At 35.3% G+C, this 14,159-nt stretch overlaps 7 protein-coding genes across 7 annotated transcripts; 2 read left to right on the top strand and 5 right to left on the bottom strand.

Annotated features, from left to right (window-relative positions):
* Positions 1-2,782: 2,782 nt before the first annotated feature.
* On the top strand, positions 2,783-3,359 carry RO3G_03597 (uncharacterized protein; the record flags this gene model as incomplete). The annotated part of the gene is made up of 2 exons (XM_067658187.1): positions 2,783-3,128; positions 3,274-3,359. 2 exons carry the CDS (start codon positions 2,783-2,785, stop codon positions 3,357-3,359), a joined length of 432 nt encoding a protein of 143 aa, XP_067514288.1.
* An 873-nt stretch (positions 3,360-4,232) lies between these two features.
* On the bottom strand, positions 4,233-4,343 carry RO3G_03596 (uncharacterized protein; the record flags this gene model as incomplete). Its single annotated transcript, XM_067658186.1, has 1 exon — positions 4,233-4,343. The coding sequence occupies one exon, from the start codon at positions 4,341-4,343 to the stop codon at positions 4,233-4,235; it is 111 nt and encodes a 36-aa protein (XP_067514287.1).
* Positions 4,344-5,095: 752 nt separating this feature from the next.
* Positions 5,096-5,538, bottom strand: RO3G_03595 (uncharacterized protein; the record flags this gene model as incomplete). The annotated part of the gene is made up of 2 exons (XM_067658185.1): positions 5,096-5,107; positions 5,239-5,538. 2 exons carry the CDS (start codon positions 5,536-5,538, stop codon positions 5,096-5,098), a joined length of 312 nt encoding a protein of 103 aa, XP_067514286.1.
* A 3,511-nt stretch (positions 5,539-9,049) lies between these two features.
* RO3G_03594 (uncharacterized protein) lies at positions 9,050-9,598 on the bottom strand (the record flags this gene model as incomplete). The annotated part of the gene is made up of 1 exon (XM_067658184.1): positions 9,050-9,598. One exon carries the CDS (start codon positions 9,596-9,598, stop codon positions 9,050-9,052), a length of 549 nt encoding a protein of 182 aa, XP_067514285.1.
* A 1,000-nt stretch (positions 9,599-10,598) lies between these two features.
* On the bottom strand, positions 10,599-11,027 carry RO3G_03593 (uncharacterized protein; the record flags this gene model as incomplete). The annotated part of the gene is made up of 1 exon (XM_067658183.1): positions 10,599-11,027. The coding sequence occupies one exon, from the start codon at positions 11,025-11,027 to the stop codon at positions 10,599-10,601; it is 429 nt and encodes a 142-aa protein (XP_067514284.1).
* Positions 11,028-12,193: 1,166 nt separating this feature from the next.
* RO3G_03592 (uncharacterized protein) lies at positions 12,194-12,304 on the top strand (the record flags this gene model as incomplete). Its single annotated transcript, XM_067658182.1, has 1 exon — positions 12,194-12,304. The coding sequence occupies one exon, from the start codon at positions 12,194-12,196 to the stop codon at positions 12,302-12,304; it is 111 nt and encodes a 36-aa protein (XP_067514283.1).
* Positions 12,305-13,763: 1,459 nt separating this feature from the next.
* RO3G_03591 (uncharacterized protein) lies at positions 13,764-14,096 on the bottom strand (the record flags this gene model as incomplete). The annotated part of the gene is made up of 1 exon (XM_067658181.1): positions 13,764-14,096. One exon carries the CDS (start codon positions 14,094-14,096, stop codon positions 13,764-13,766), a length of 333 nt encoding a protein of 110 aa, XP_067514282.1.
* Between the last annotated feature and the right edge of the window lie 63 nt (positions 14,097-14,159).

Below are 14,159 nucleotides of genomic sequence, written 5' to 3'. Positions count from 1 at the left end.
GAAAGTGTTGGTTTGTTGGTGAAGTTTACACATACTTCCAGCATACATATGATGATCAAGTACGCTTTCTTGCAGTTGTAGATGTGATGAAAAATCACAAGCTTGATCAATTTAACATACCAATGGTTGAAAAAGATGTTGAACATAAGCATTTTGCTGTGTTAGATGTGGCAGACATCTTGGAATGTGTTGGGTTACTCCAATATTCAGCAACCAAAAATAAGTTTAAAGTTATATGGCCATATATGCGTTATGATGACAAAGTTGGTGGTAGACATGATGGTATGCTTTCCGATCTTTAATGCCTTTTTCTTCATTTCATTGATGCAATCTTCTTCTTTTATTTTTTATGCTTTTATGCCTACGTCTATGATTTAATAACTTCTTTTTCCACGTTCCTTTTTTTTCTAATTACCATCAAAACTTCATTCAAAATATAATTTAATCTTCTCTTATGTATCGCTATATTCATATCAACCACTCTTTGACTATAACCCAAATAAATTCTATTCATATGTTACTATGCTTAAAACTTTTTAGAAGAAACTATTTTTATACCTTTTGTAACTGTAATAAAAAAGAATCGTTTTCAAAGTTGTTAAACAGAGGTTCAGGTTTTGTATCTGTTAACAAGTTGCACTACAAAATGATATGCTGTTTGACACCTTCCATTATCTCTACAGTTTTACGTTGCTGTTACAGGAATTTACAACCTTATATCCAATATACTAATCAAAATAAGATTTTTCATTATGAGTACTGAACTTGTATGTTTTTTTTTCCTACCATTTAGAGACTTTTTTCTACTAAATATTTCATAAAGCACAGGGTTAAATAAAGAGTAGCTCATGTTCTATAGGTATACGTTAGACACAATATATATCAACATAGATTACAATTTACCTTTAAAAAAAAACTAAATCTTGTTAAGTAATTGTAAAAGCATGGTATTCAAGTTTCTTCTATAAATCACTAGAATCAAAAGTAAGCATATTTTTCTTTATCATAACTATTTACTTTTACACTTTCACGGAGCCATGTGTTAATCGACTAACGTATAATTATAATTCGGGATAAAAAAGCAATTTTGGTGGAAAGGGGCAAATAACTGGATTAAGGTACAAGATAAATAATAATAATTTAATTGTTAAGAAGAGTTTAGAATAGTGAAAAATAACTATGAGTCGTAAGAATTTCGTAGCAGGATTATGTAAAGAAGGAAAAGAAGTACAATCGGAAGTTTTTTGTACTTTTTGAAACACTTGTAAGTTATAACGACGTCATTTCAGAGCATTTGCAAACGCGTTTTTTTTTGGATTGTTTTTGGATTTATTTATTTAATGTAAATGATTGAAACAATTATTGGATCTATTATTCTTTAGCAATAAAACAAATAAGCTCCTTTGGCTTCAATAAACTGAATACAACAGAAAAAATTATAATAATAAAGGACAACCTACTCAAAACAATATTTTTACCGAATGAGGGAGTAATTTATAAATGAATTACTTTATTGTATATGATTTGAACTTGATAATAGTTTATAAAGCTCTTTTTTATATCTATTACGTATTTATATTCTTCAGTTTACTTCCCCATAGTTAATACAAAACAGTAAAGATCCACAACTATGACAAATCACTCTCAGTTCAACTAATATAAAAATGTTGTAATGTAACTTGACTAGTCAAAGTATATTGAAGCAGTACTATAATTGGAAACAAAGAAAAGTTACGGCAATCAAAACATGTCTTGTTTAAATTTGCTGAAATAAATAAAACTAATGGTACAGGCACACTACTAACTCTTCGCCATAATGCTTACATGTCTTCTTTTTCACAATTTAAGCTTCCTTTAAAAACATGTCAGCTGGAGCACAAGATGTAAAAGTGATTTAGGATACGACAGTTGACAGTAGCATAAAAAACATGATCTTCGTTTTTTTCTTTTACATTTTTGGCCGTGATTGAGTTATATGTTGTCTCTTTTTTTGTTGTTGTAAATTATCTATTCTAAAAACAACCGCAAAATATAGCTCAAGAAAGAAACAAAAAAGAAAGTTGCAGAGCGTCTTTTTAAAAAAAAATAAAAAATTGCATATAATCTACTTTCTTTGCAATTGCTTAAAGAAACTAATGAATAGGGATCTCTTTACGACCATTACAGTCATCATGCACAAAAATGCAAGCTGCTTAATATCGCTTCGTTTCGTCTTTTAATAGCATAACTCAGGTTGTGTATAGTTTAAAACGTGATTTCGCCAAGTAGATCCACCCTATTTCAGTATTTACATGCCAAAAAAAAAAAAAAAGTGTAGCAATAAAAAAGACTGAAGCGTTTTAAAAAAAATGCGGAGAACAACTTAAAAAAAATGGCAAAAAATATGCTGGAACTAGCATAAAAGACGCTTGAGCAAGCGTACGGGTGCTTCAACTCGTGTTCTTCTGCGCCGTAGTGTATATTAGGAACATAGAACTTAAAAAGAAATAAATCATCTTTTACTCCGCTTAACTTTATTACTGTGCTGTCCCCCAATAATACATGGTGAGGCTCCCAGTGTTAACTTTTAACAATTAAGAGGTCATATCAACAGTTTTTTTCACCGTTTCCTAATAAGCGTCAACGTCGCTACTCAGAAAGCGCTCGTTCATTACCGCATTCACTACTTCTTTCTTGGGAGGAGTTAACACTAGTACAACAACATAGACGAGCTAGTTTATCATCAATATCAACAACTAGTTCCTTTCACACAGCGCCTATTAATTATCAGAGCAAAACAACAATGTCAGGAGGACGTACTGCACCACCTAAATCAATTACAGAATTCTCTCAGTACCTTGCTCACGAGAAAGCTAAAACAATTCCTATTGAACCTTACCAACTTGGTAATAGTCTTCGAGTTTGGATCATTCAATTTGAACAACAAGCAACGGTTCACGGCATTGAAGATTTTAACATTGTTGCCACTCAACTTTCAAGATATCTTCCTGTCGTTATTCAGCAATGGATACCTACATTACCTGTCAATGTTCGTACTAATTACTCTCTGCTAAGAGAAGCTCTTTTGAATCGGTTTGCAATGGCCGAGGAAGAAGAAAACCGAATCCTTTTACGCCAACTCAAACAATGTAAAAAGGATCCTAAAGAGTCTATTCGCTTGCATGCAGCAAGATGGGAACATTTACTTAGTCTTACAGTGGCCGTCAAAACTGGTCGCATGTTTTCATATTTTGCCTATACGCACTATCTTCTTCTTCATTTCTTAGTCTATAGCAATGAAATATACTTCATTCGAAAGAGCAAACTCTGTACAATCATATGGTAACACAGACATCACTGTAGACCCAATATACTGGTAGTAGTTGGCACTTAAATTCCGACGGCACATGCGACCAGTTTTGACGGCGTTTGTAAGTAACATAATATAGCCACAAAAATGTGGCTTAATTATAATTTTTTTATGTTTTTTTCTTCTCTTTCTTCTTACATCGTAATATTATTTACATGTAAGTGTTTTTTTGTTAAATTGCAGCACGCCATTAAGACATTATACCATTGCAGATCCGACATGCGTGCAATTTCAAATGACAAAGTAAACAGCATCTACTCATTGCTGAGATCCAAGAAGTCAAACAGCAAAGTAGCGAAACAAGCTGGTGTTAGTCGTACCACTGTTCAGAAGTACCGCTCATCTCTTAAGATGAGTAGAAATGTTGATGAAGCTGGTCGGCCATCTCTAATTAGTCAACGCATGGTGAATTACATCCGGAGATTAGTCACCTTAGGAAGAAAAAATAATGCTGTAGAGATCCAAAAAGCTCTAAAAGAAGAATTTGGGATATCTTTAAGTGATAGTACAGTACGCCGCGTTCTTAAAAAAGCTGGCTTTATAGCGTTTGTCAAGCCTCAAAAACCTTTGATACGTAGCCAAAACATCATGAAACGTCTTCAATGGGCCAAATCGCACCAACATTGGTCTGTAGATAACTGGAAACGGGTCATATTCTCAGATAAGACTAAAGTAAATCGTTTTGCATCCGACAGAAAGGCTTATGCATGGAAACTACCCCATGAGGAATTGAACTCGTGACATGTGCAGAAAATCGTCAAGCATGAGGGTGGTAATATCATGGTCTGGAGCTGCCTTACATGGGAAGGTATTGGATGGATAGTTGATGTTGGTCATCGTATCAGTAGTGAAGGCTATCTTGAGGTCTTAAAAGATGATTTATTCAAGACAATGAGAAGCTATGGCTTGGATTCTTCCAAAATGGTGTTTCAGCAGGACAATGATCCGAAGCATACATCGAAGGTAGTGAAAGAATGGATTGACCAGCAGCCATTTGAAGCATTGAAATGGCCTCCTCAATCACCAGACCTAAATCCCATAGAGCATATGTGGGCTCATTTAAAGAGAGAGCTATTTCATAGCTATGAGACACCACCAAGTAGTATGCATGAGCTATGGGAGTGTATAGGCCAGACCTGGTATGCCATTTCTAAAGAAGAATGCCAAAAATACATCGAAAGTATGCCGAAAAGGTGTGCTGCAGTTATTAAAGCAAAAGGTCGTTGGACTAAATATTAATTTTTTTAAATAAAGTGTGTAAAAATGTTGACTTACAAATGCCGTCAAAACTGGTCGCATGTGCCGTCGGAATTTAAGTGCCAACTACTACCAGTATATTGGGTCTACAGTGATGTCTGTGTTACCATATGATTGTACAGAGTTTGCTCTTTCGAATGAAGTATATTTCATTGCTATAGACTAAGAAATGAAGAAGAAGATAGTGCGTATAGGCAAAATATGAAAACATGCGACCAGTTTTGACGGCCACTGTATGTGATAATAATTAGTTAGATATAAATTAATGCTATTCATAAAGAGATCGAAAAACATACATGGCATGCAACCAATTCAACACCACGATGGCTCATAGCCGCGCAAACTGTCACGTTTCTTCCTCTTGATGTAGATTCGACAATGATACGTGCAGGTCGGCCCCTTCTTGATCTTGCCTGCGTTCTGTTGATATGCAGGTTGAATCCAGTTTCATCTACAAAGATACAATTTGTGTTGTACCTTACTATCCCCTCAGAAATAATCCTGTTGATGAAATTAAAGCGTTGTAGCTTTATTTCAGGACTATTGCGTCGTCGGGGGTAGATGATAGCCTTCTTCAACGTGAAATCCATCTTGGAACGCATATGCTTGTGTAAAGCCGAATTGCTTATTACTGTTTCGAAATCTACAGGGAATTCCTCTTGCAGCAGTAGCGCAATTCGTTCCAAACTGTATTCACCATGTTCTTCTAAAAAACGCTCGATAAATACAGTAAGTTCTGTAGATATTCTGGGAGAAGCCGTACGTCCACGTCGCATAAGAGCAGGCATTCCACCTGTACTATCATTTTCGACCCGAGCAACCCATTTGCGCATGGTTGCTTCAGGGAAATGAATGGACTTTGCTGCAAGATAAAGATTTTTCTCATCAACGGTATAGTTTTCCCAAAAAATCTTCCAAAGCTCTTCAGTCATAACCTTATAAGGACCTCTTTTTCTTCGAGCCACGGTATATGACTGATTTTCTGTAGGGATACGTAAAAAGATGTTAATATCTATGGCGAGTTACTAAATTAATAAATAAAACTAACCATCATGTACTTCAGTTTCTTCAGTAATTCTAGAAGAATCGATTTCGTTCAGTGTAGAGGAATTCATTTGTAAAAACTATATGCGAAGATAAAAAGATGATTTATGTAATAAGAAAGTGATACTCTATTTATACTTTCATACACGGATAATATTTCATGTTATGGGTTAATAATTAATGAGTATGATATAACTAATGACAAATAGATAAGGGTTACGTGTTCTTCCATTGTTATATTTGTCATAGAATACTCGTATATGATTGACTGCGTTTGATTGTCATTTAGTTCCTGGATTTAATATAATTTAACCGTGCAATTACGCAACATCTTATCCTTGATAAAGATTATCTGAATTAACCTGTAGCTTATCTATTGGATATACTTTACATGTAGCTTATTAATACTATTTTCATATCGAGTTATGAGTGATGGATACATGATAAAGTTTTCTTTTAACGTAAATTATATGTCATTGAACCATCTTTACTTTTTAACACTCAAATTCAACTTTAACATATAGTAAAATTATATGTCACTCATAGTGAATTCAAATGGCTTAGAACGTAAAATTTATTTATTTCCATTTTAAAAAATTAAGTTCATTTTCGCAAAAATTGTTGTACCATTCCGTTAATTTTTTTTATTTTTCGTAAAATTATTTTCGGACTTTCGTTAAATTGATTGTCCAAATCGCAAAGTCTCCGTAAAAATCCTGTAGTTTTTATTATCACCACGTATGTCGTACGCCTACATACATTTTAGAGTCAGTATAGTTACAATGCCGACATAAAACTATGTACGCCAAATAACAAACGAATATTTATTGTGCCATATAAAAATAATTTAAATGCTACAAATTGAAATTTTACTTTTATATATATTAAAAATATAGACATAACTTACTGATTGCATAATTTTTTGTTTAGAATAAATTAAATATATATAATATATTTATAGCTGCTGTTAATAAATAATATTACCTTAATCACAATAGGCCCATATTCAAAAAAAATTCTACTGCCCTTCGCCCATGTATCTTTTACTACATGTACCGTCGTGGTATGTTTCTCTATTGATTACGACATTACAAGCAAAGCTAAAAGTGCTTTTCCGGATAACTGATTGTCCTCATAATTCCAAAAACCAACCGTTTGAGTTGAAAACATAGTCGCAAACAGTTAAAACAAAAAACTTAGTGTCTCATATAACACCAAGATAATAATTATGATGCTATTCTGGTAAGTCAATGAAGTGTTTTGAGAATTTAAAATAGACAAAGAAGAATTAACGAGACCGAACAATAGTTCTAAAGTCGAATACTTTTATTAAAAAAATTCCAAGGCTATTTATACTAGTTTGAGCAAGATCTGAAACTAGATGACAAAAGATAGTTACAACCGATATGATTTGACGTAAGAAAAATTTTATAAACTGACGTTAATAATCAACCGTTGATATGAAAGTGAAACTTGGCTGCTCAGGGCAGTTGATAATTATCAGGATCTATTCTTATTCAAACTCATTTATAAAGATTTAGCTTAGAATGCTAAGACTATTATCTTATTGACATGTCAAAACATGACACTTGTAGCAAAATGTTAGCAGAGCTTTTTTATTTTTTTATTCTCTTTAAGATACACATGTATTCTTTTGTTATAATGTAAAGGTATTTGCATTTCTATAAAGTATATTTGTTGTTAGATTATTGTTTTCATTTGAACAATGAACTTTCTATTGCTGGAGCCTTTTTTTTTTACTTAGTCTTTCTTTTTTTACTTAGTCTTTTTTTTACCAAGTCTTTTTTTTTACCAGATCATTTTTTTTCCCAAACACAACTATTTTGTTCCGTTTTGTAACACGTTTGTAATGATCTAAGCTAAAAATCACAAACCACCTTCCTAATATGTATTCTTCTGAACAAAATAATCGCAAAATGCTTTTAATTTCCGCATTTCGCCCTCAAAAATAAAAAAAGAAGACATCGGTCTTTCAACAATAGTGGTGAACAGGCTTACCAAAAAACGACCATTTGAAAAAAGAAGACAGTTTTTAAAACATGAATAGCTTTGCGAATATTTACCCTACAAAAAAAAATAAAACTATCATTAAATTTCTTTATTTTTTTCGCGTTTAAACCTTTTTTCAAATTTCAAAAATGACCAATACAGCGAAAGTTAAATTTTTTCTCCAAAAGCCATAAACATCTGTTAACCAAAAAATGTTCAATCTTGCGATATGCTTTATCCAATTGGAACGATTGTTTCCAGTGCATGGAAAAAGAAACACTGGCGACTACCGACCAAAATACTTGTTCGTCATCATTGACAGTTGCTAATTTGTATGTTATGTTTAGTTTCGCTATACGGTGAAGCTATAACAGAAATCAATTAATAGAAGACTGCAGGAGACTATTAATGTACAATAACAACCAGATCAACAATTAAACTAGTTCTTGACTTCAATTGCTTGAACGTGCAAAATAAAAATGTTCGGCAGCCAAAATTAAATTTAGCGGGAAGAAAGACTTCTTTATTATTACATTACAACGATCGATGCTTTGACATAACATATTAATACAAGGTAAGTGGGGAAAATGTACAATTGTGAAGGGTTTTATGGTGGTTTTGATAAATAAAGTAAATGATGTATCCATTGAATATTCGTTTTTCATGTTGATTCTTTTGGTGTTCTTTTCTGTTTGGTGTGCTGGCGCATTGGGTGAACAATGCGTCCAGAGATCGTCTTCTTGATGTATCCTGTGAGGGTAAAAAAATAATGGGTAAGAAAAATAATGTCGGCCAATTGTGACTTCCATTCATTCAATTCCCGATGCGGTGAAGCTGATTATTTTCCTTTCCCCTTATTTTCGTTTACATTTTCTTGAATAACGTCCGTTAGAATTATCCAACCACACCGAAAAGCATACCATTAGAATCGCCATGAAAAGGAGCATCTTTTGAATACAAAATAAGCTTTAAAAACCGCACTGCAAATAATCGTGCAAATTTGTTAACAGATATACAGTGGGTCAAAAAACTGCACCAACGCAACTCAGTTTTTCTGAAATACAGTGCCTCACAAAACCCTTCAAGTGTTTTGGTTTTTTTCGTTTTTTGCTTGTCACCGAGTACTAAGTACAGCAATTGGTAGCATGCCATACCTCATCTGAAAGCCACGGTGATAGGGTACTTGGATAATGTTTAAACTCCGAGTTTCATTTAATGACAGCGGAGTAATAACATTTTAAAAACAGGCACACACTTGAAGGGTTTTGTGGGATTTTTATTTTATAACAATTAATATTTAGTATGACCCCTTTTTGCATTGTAAACTGCTTTAATACGTTCAGGCATACTTTCTATGAGTTTTTGGCACTCATTCTGAGTAACTGACTCTCAAACGTTCTCTACTCTTGACCATAACTCAAGCATTCCGTCAGGCTGCTTTTCATACTGCAATAAGCGTCTTTTCAGAATTGACCAAAGATTCTCAATAGGGTTTAAGTCTGGAGAGTGAGAAGGCCATCTTAATACAGTAATATTATTGTTGTCCAGCCACTCAGAGACCTTTTTAGCAGTATGGATACTAGCATTGTCTTGCTGGAATATAATATTTTCTTTTTCAAGATCATACCAATCAATCGTTTTCATTAACTCATCTTCCAAAATACCAATATAAAAGTCAGAATTAATGCTTCCCTTGATATTGGATAGGTATCCAACATCATGCCATGTTAAACAGCCCCACAGCATCAATGAGCCTCCTCCATGCTTGATCATATGCTGAACCTGAAAGCCTTTTAACTTATTGCCATTGGTCCAAGTCCATTGTAAACCATCTGAACCAATTCTATTCACTTTAGTTTCGACGCTGAAAATTACTTTTTTCCAATCGTCGATGGTCCATGATAGATGTGCACGGGCAAATTCATATCTTTCCTTCATACGGTGCTTCGTCAAAGGTAAGACTTTAGGCTTATGAATTGCTGCATAACCTGAATCTTTTAAAAAACGTCGTATAGTCTGTGCACTGATATTCTCACCGTCTTCCAACAGCTTTCTAGCAGCATCTGAAGCATTTTTGTAATTGCCAGAGTTGAAATTTCGCAAGATTCGCCGACCCAGTAATGTCGAGATTAGGCATGGTCTGCCTTCATTAGTTTTTAAATCTCCCAAATCGTGGTTTTTTCGAATTTTTGAAACTGCTCCAGTACTAACACCAGTCTTTTTTGTTATTTCTTCACCAGAAACCCCTTCTTTAAGAAGTTGAACAATTCTGCTCTGAATGTCATTGCTAATTGGTTGCATGTCACTTAATTGGGTAATGTTAAAAAAAAGAGCAAAAAAAATACAGAAAAATGTAAAAAGCAAAAAACTTTTACATAAAACATTAATAAGCCACACTTTTGTGTCGTTTATGATGATTTTTACGACATTAACTTGAGATTTTTTAAATCCCACAAAATCCTTCAAGTGTGTGCCTGTTTTTAAAATGTTATTACTCCGCTGTCATTAAATGAAACTCGGAGTTTAAACATTATCCAAGTACCCTATCACCGTGGCTTTCAGATGAGGTATGGCATGCTACCAATTGCTGTACTTAGTACTCGGTGACAAGCAAAAAACGAAAAAAACCAAAACACTTGAAGGGTTTTGTGAGGCACTGTACAAGTATAGCTATGTCAGTTTAACAGTAAACATTACGAAACTTGGAGCAAAAAGAGTTATTACTGTTACTACAGTAAGGGACAAAATCAGTCCGTTTTTTGGTTTTTTCGCAATGCCTCGCCGGGAATTTAACTTAGAGCTCCGCTTTGTTGACAAAAAATTTGCCTCTCCCTTCAACAAATTTGACAATATTTGTCGGAAATGGTATTTTTTATTTTCCGACATGTTATAAGAAGATATATTGAAAATAATGAATTTTTATTTTTTTGAATTTCGATTAGTACTTGGTATCGCAGCCCTTACGCTGGATTACGTCCCGAACTCGACGGGGCATAGAGTGAATAAGGCTTCTACAGTACTTTGGAGTTGCTAGGTCATACCAAAGCTTCGAAACCCGGTCAACAAATGCTTGATCAACCTCAACCACGGAAGGGGGTGGTCTTGTCATCTGTTCCCTCTTTTTAAGCATGGCCCATGCATTTTCAATTGAGCTAAGGTCAGGAGAGTATGCTGGCCAACTCAGGAGCTTAACCTTGTTCTTTTGGAACCATTTTGAAGGAGCCGAAGCATAATGGATGCCTGCACTATCTTGTTGAAAGATCATGTCACTACTTTGCAGTCCATAGTACTTCAATGTTTCCTTGTATTCCTCCTCAAGTACTGATGTGTATAGCTCACCATTTACATTACTTTGTAGCCAGGACATGTAGCCCCCTCCATGTATAGTTATGCAACTCCAAAGCATAATCCCGCCTTCTCCATAAGCATGTTTCTTCTTGTAGTGATGGTCTCGATAAGGTGCATTATCCTCTTTCCAAGCGTATTCTAGACCATTAGACCCTCTTTTTTGGATCTTTGTCTCATCAGAAAAGAAAACGCGTTCCCAATCAGTCTCGGACCAGTCTTTATGAGCCTTTGCCCAATCATATCGTGCCTTTTGCCCGTCATTATTAAGTGGAAGTGCCGTCTTTTTTTTAGCCAATTTTAGACCTTTGCGTTTGAAAGTACGAGTAATTGTTTTTCGATTGACTGATCGATCTGGTTTTTTAACGCCAAAGGAGGCATCAGCTGCGCTTTTAGATAAGCCTAGCCTTATATCTCTAGCTGCATTGGTTTCCTCCCTAGGTGTGAGTAAACGATGTCTACCCGCGCTATTTTTTGACTGCATCTTGGTTTTCCTTGAAATTCTTCGAATCATGGACTTTCCACAGCCTACTTTTCTCTGAATTACATCCCATGGAACGGAGTGGTTCAGCATATTCTCAATTTGGGCATGTTTATCGGCATTCTTTGCTATCATGGCGTGTTTGGCTAATCTGAGATGAAGTAAATGGGCAAAAAGAAAAAATGTAAAAAAATAAAATGCGCTAAAATACAGTGGCCGTCAAAACTGGTCGCATGTTTTCATATTTTGCCTATACGCACTATCTTCTTCTTCATTTCTTAGTCTATAGCAATGAAATATACTTCATTCGAAAGAGCAAACTCTGGACAATTATATGGTAACACAGACATCACAGTAGATCCAGTATACTGGTAGTAATTGGCACTTAAAGTCCGACGGTACATGCGACCAGTTTTGACGGCATTTATAAGTCAACATTTTTACACACTTTATTTAAAAAAATTAATATTTAGTCCAACGACCTTTTGCTTTAATAACTGCAGCACACCTTTTCGGCATACTTTCGATGTATTTTTGGCATTCTTCTTTAGAAATGGCATACCAGGTCTGGCCTATACACTCCCATAGCTCATGCATACTACTTGGTGGTGTCTCATAGCTATGAAATAGCTCTCTCTTTAAATGAGCCCACATATGCTCTATGGGATTTAGGTCTGGTGATTGAGGAGGCCATTTCAATGCTTCAAATGGCTGCTGGTCAATCCATTCTTTCACTACCTTCGATGTATGCTTCGGATCATTGTCCTGCTGAAACACCATTTTGGAAGAATCCAAGCCATAGCTTCTCATTGTCTTGAATAAATCATCTTTTAAGACCTCAAGATAGCCTTCACTACTGATACGATGACCAACATCAACTATCCATCCAATACCTTCCCATGTAAGGCAGCTCCAGACCATGATATTACCACCCTCATGCTTGACGATTTTCTGCACATGTCACGAGTTCAATTCCTCATGGGGTAGTTTCCATGCATAAGCCTTTCTGTCGGATGCAAAACGATTTACTTTAGTCTTATCTGAGAATATGACCCGTTTCCAGTTATCTACAGACCAATGTTGGTGCGATTTGGCCCATTGAAGACGTTTCATGATGTTTTGGCTACGTATCAAAGGTTTTTGAGGCTTGACAAACGCTATAAAGCCAGCTTTTTTAAGAACGCGGCGTACTGTACTATCACTTAAAGATATCCCAAATTCTTCTTTTAGAGCTTTTTGGATCTCTACAGCATTATTTTTTCTTCCTAAGGTGACTAATCTCCGGATGTAATTCACCATGCGTTGACTAATTAGAGATGGCCGACCAGCTTCATCAACATTTCTACTCATCTTAAGAGATGAGCGGTACTTCTGAACAGTGGTACGACTAACACCAGCTTGTTTCGCTACTTTGCTGTTTGACTTCTTGGATCTCAGCAATGAGTAGATGCTGTTTACTTTGTCATTTGAAATTGCACGCATGTCGGATCTGCAATGGTATAATGTCTTAATGGCGTGCTGCAATTTAACAAAAAAACACTTACATGTAAATAATATTACGATGTAAGAAGAAAGAGAAGAAAAAAACATAAAAAAATTATAATTAAGCCACATTTTTGTGGCTATATTATGTTACTTACAAACGCCGTCAAAACTGGTCGCATGTACCGTCGGACTTTAAGTGCTAATTACTACCAGTATACTGGCTCTACGGCGTTGTTTGTACTACCAGCTAATTGTCCAGAGCTTGCTCTTTCGAATGGTGTATATATCATTGTAATAAGCCAAGAAATAAAGTAGAAGGTAGTGCGTATAGGCAAAATATGAAAACATGCGACCAGTTTTGACGGCCACTGTATGAGAATGCGTAAGCGTTCACTGACGTCGTAAGACATACCAAACTAAGCTTCAAATCAATCCAGTGACTGTCTCTGGAGATATTGTACCTAACGCAAAATCGGGAGTTAGCAACAATCACGGTAAATTACTTTTTCCGCCATAACTACAGAAGAAATGGTGGTAGAAGCAATTGGGCTACATCAATAATTTCGTTTAGCTTGCGTGCAAATTTAGGGTCAGCAAAGCGGATCTCTAATGTTAATTCCCGGCGAGGCATTGCGAAAAAACCAAAAAACGGACTGATTTTGTCCCTTACTGTATATGCTCAATAGGATTAAGGTCTCGACTTTGTGATGGCTAATTGTCGATGTAAATCATGCCACTATCCTTCATCAATTGTGTCGTAGACTTTCATCGATGTGTAGGATCATTGTCATGCTAAAATACCGACACTTTCCAGTTAAGACCATAGTACTCCATAGTGTCTTGTAGACTTGTACCAAGGATTTCTTGGTATACCTCTGAATTTATGGTACCATTATAAATCCGACATGCGTATCCAGGCCCTTCGCTGGTTATACAAGCCCATAACATGAGACCACCGCCTCCACGCTTCACAGTAACGTCGATATGGTGAGGCTGTAAACGATCACATTTTCTTTTCCAATAATACTTGCAGCCATCAGAGCCCCAAATGTTGATTTTCGTCTCACCAGAAAAGATGACACGTCGCCAGTCGTGAGTAGTGCAATATTGATGCTTTTTGCCCATGCTGATCGAGTCTTTTTGTGCTTTTCAGTCAATAATGGCTTCTTCTTTTTGATCTCAGCATAA

The sequence above is a fragment of the Rhizopus delemar genome, genomic scaffold (assembly GCF_000149305.1).
Source record: "Rhizopus delemar RA 99-880 supercont3.2 genomic scaffold, whole genome shotgun sequence".
NCBI lineage: Eukaryota > Fungi > Mucoromycota > Mucoromycetes > Mucorales > Rhizopodaceae > Rhizopus > Rhizopus delemar.
The sequence above is the reverse complement of the archived record's forward strand: the minus strand, read 5'-3'. Positions and strand labels throughout refer to the sequence as shown.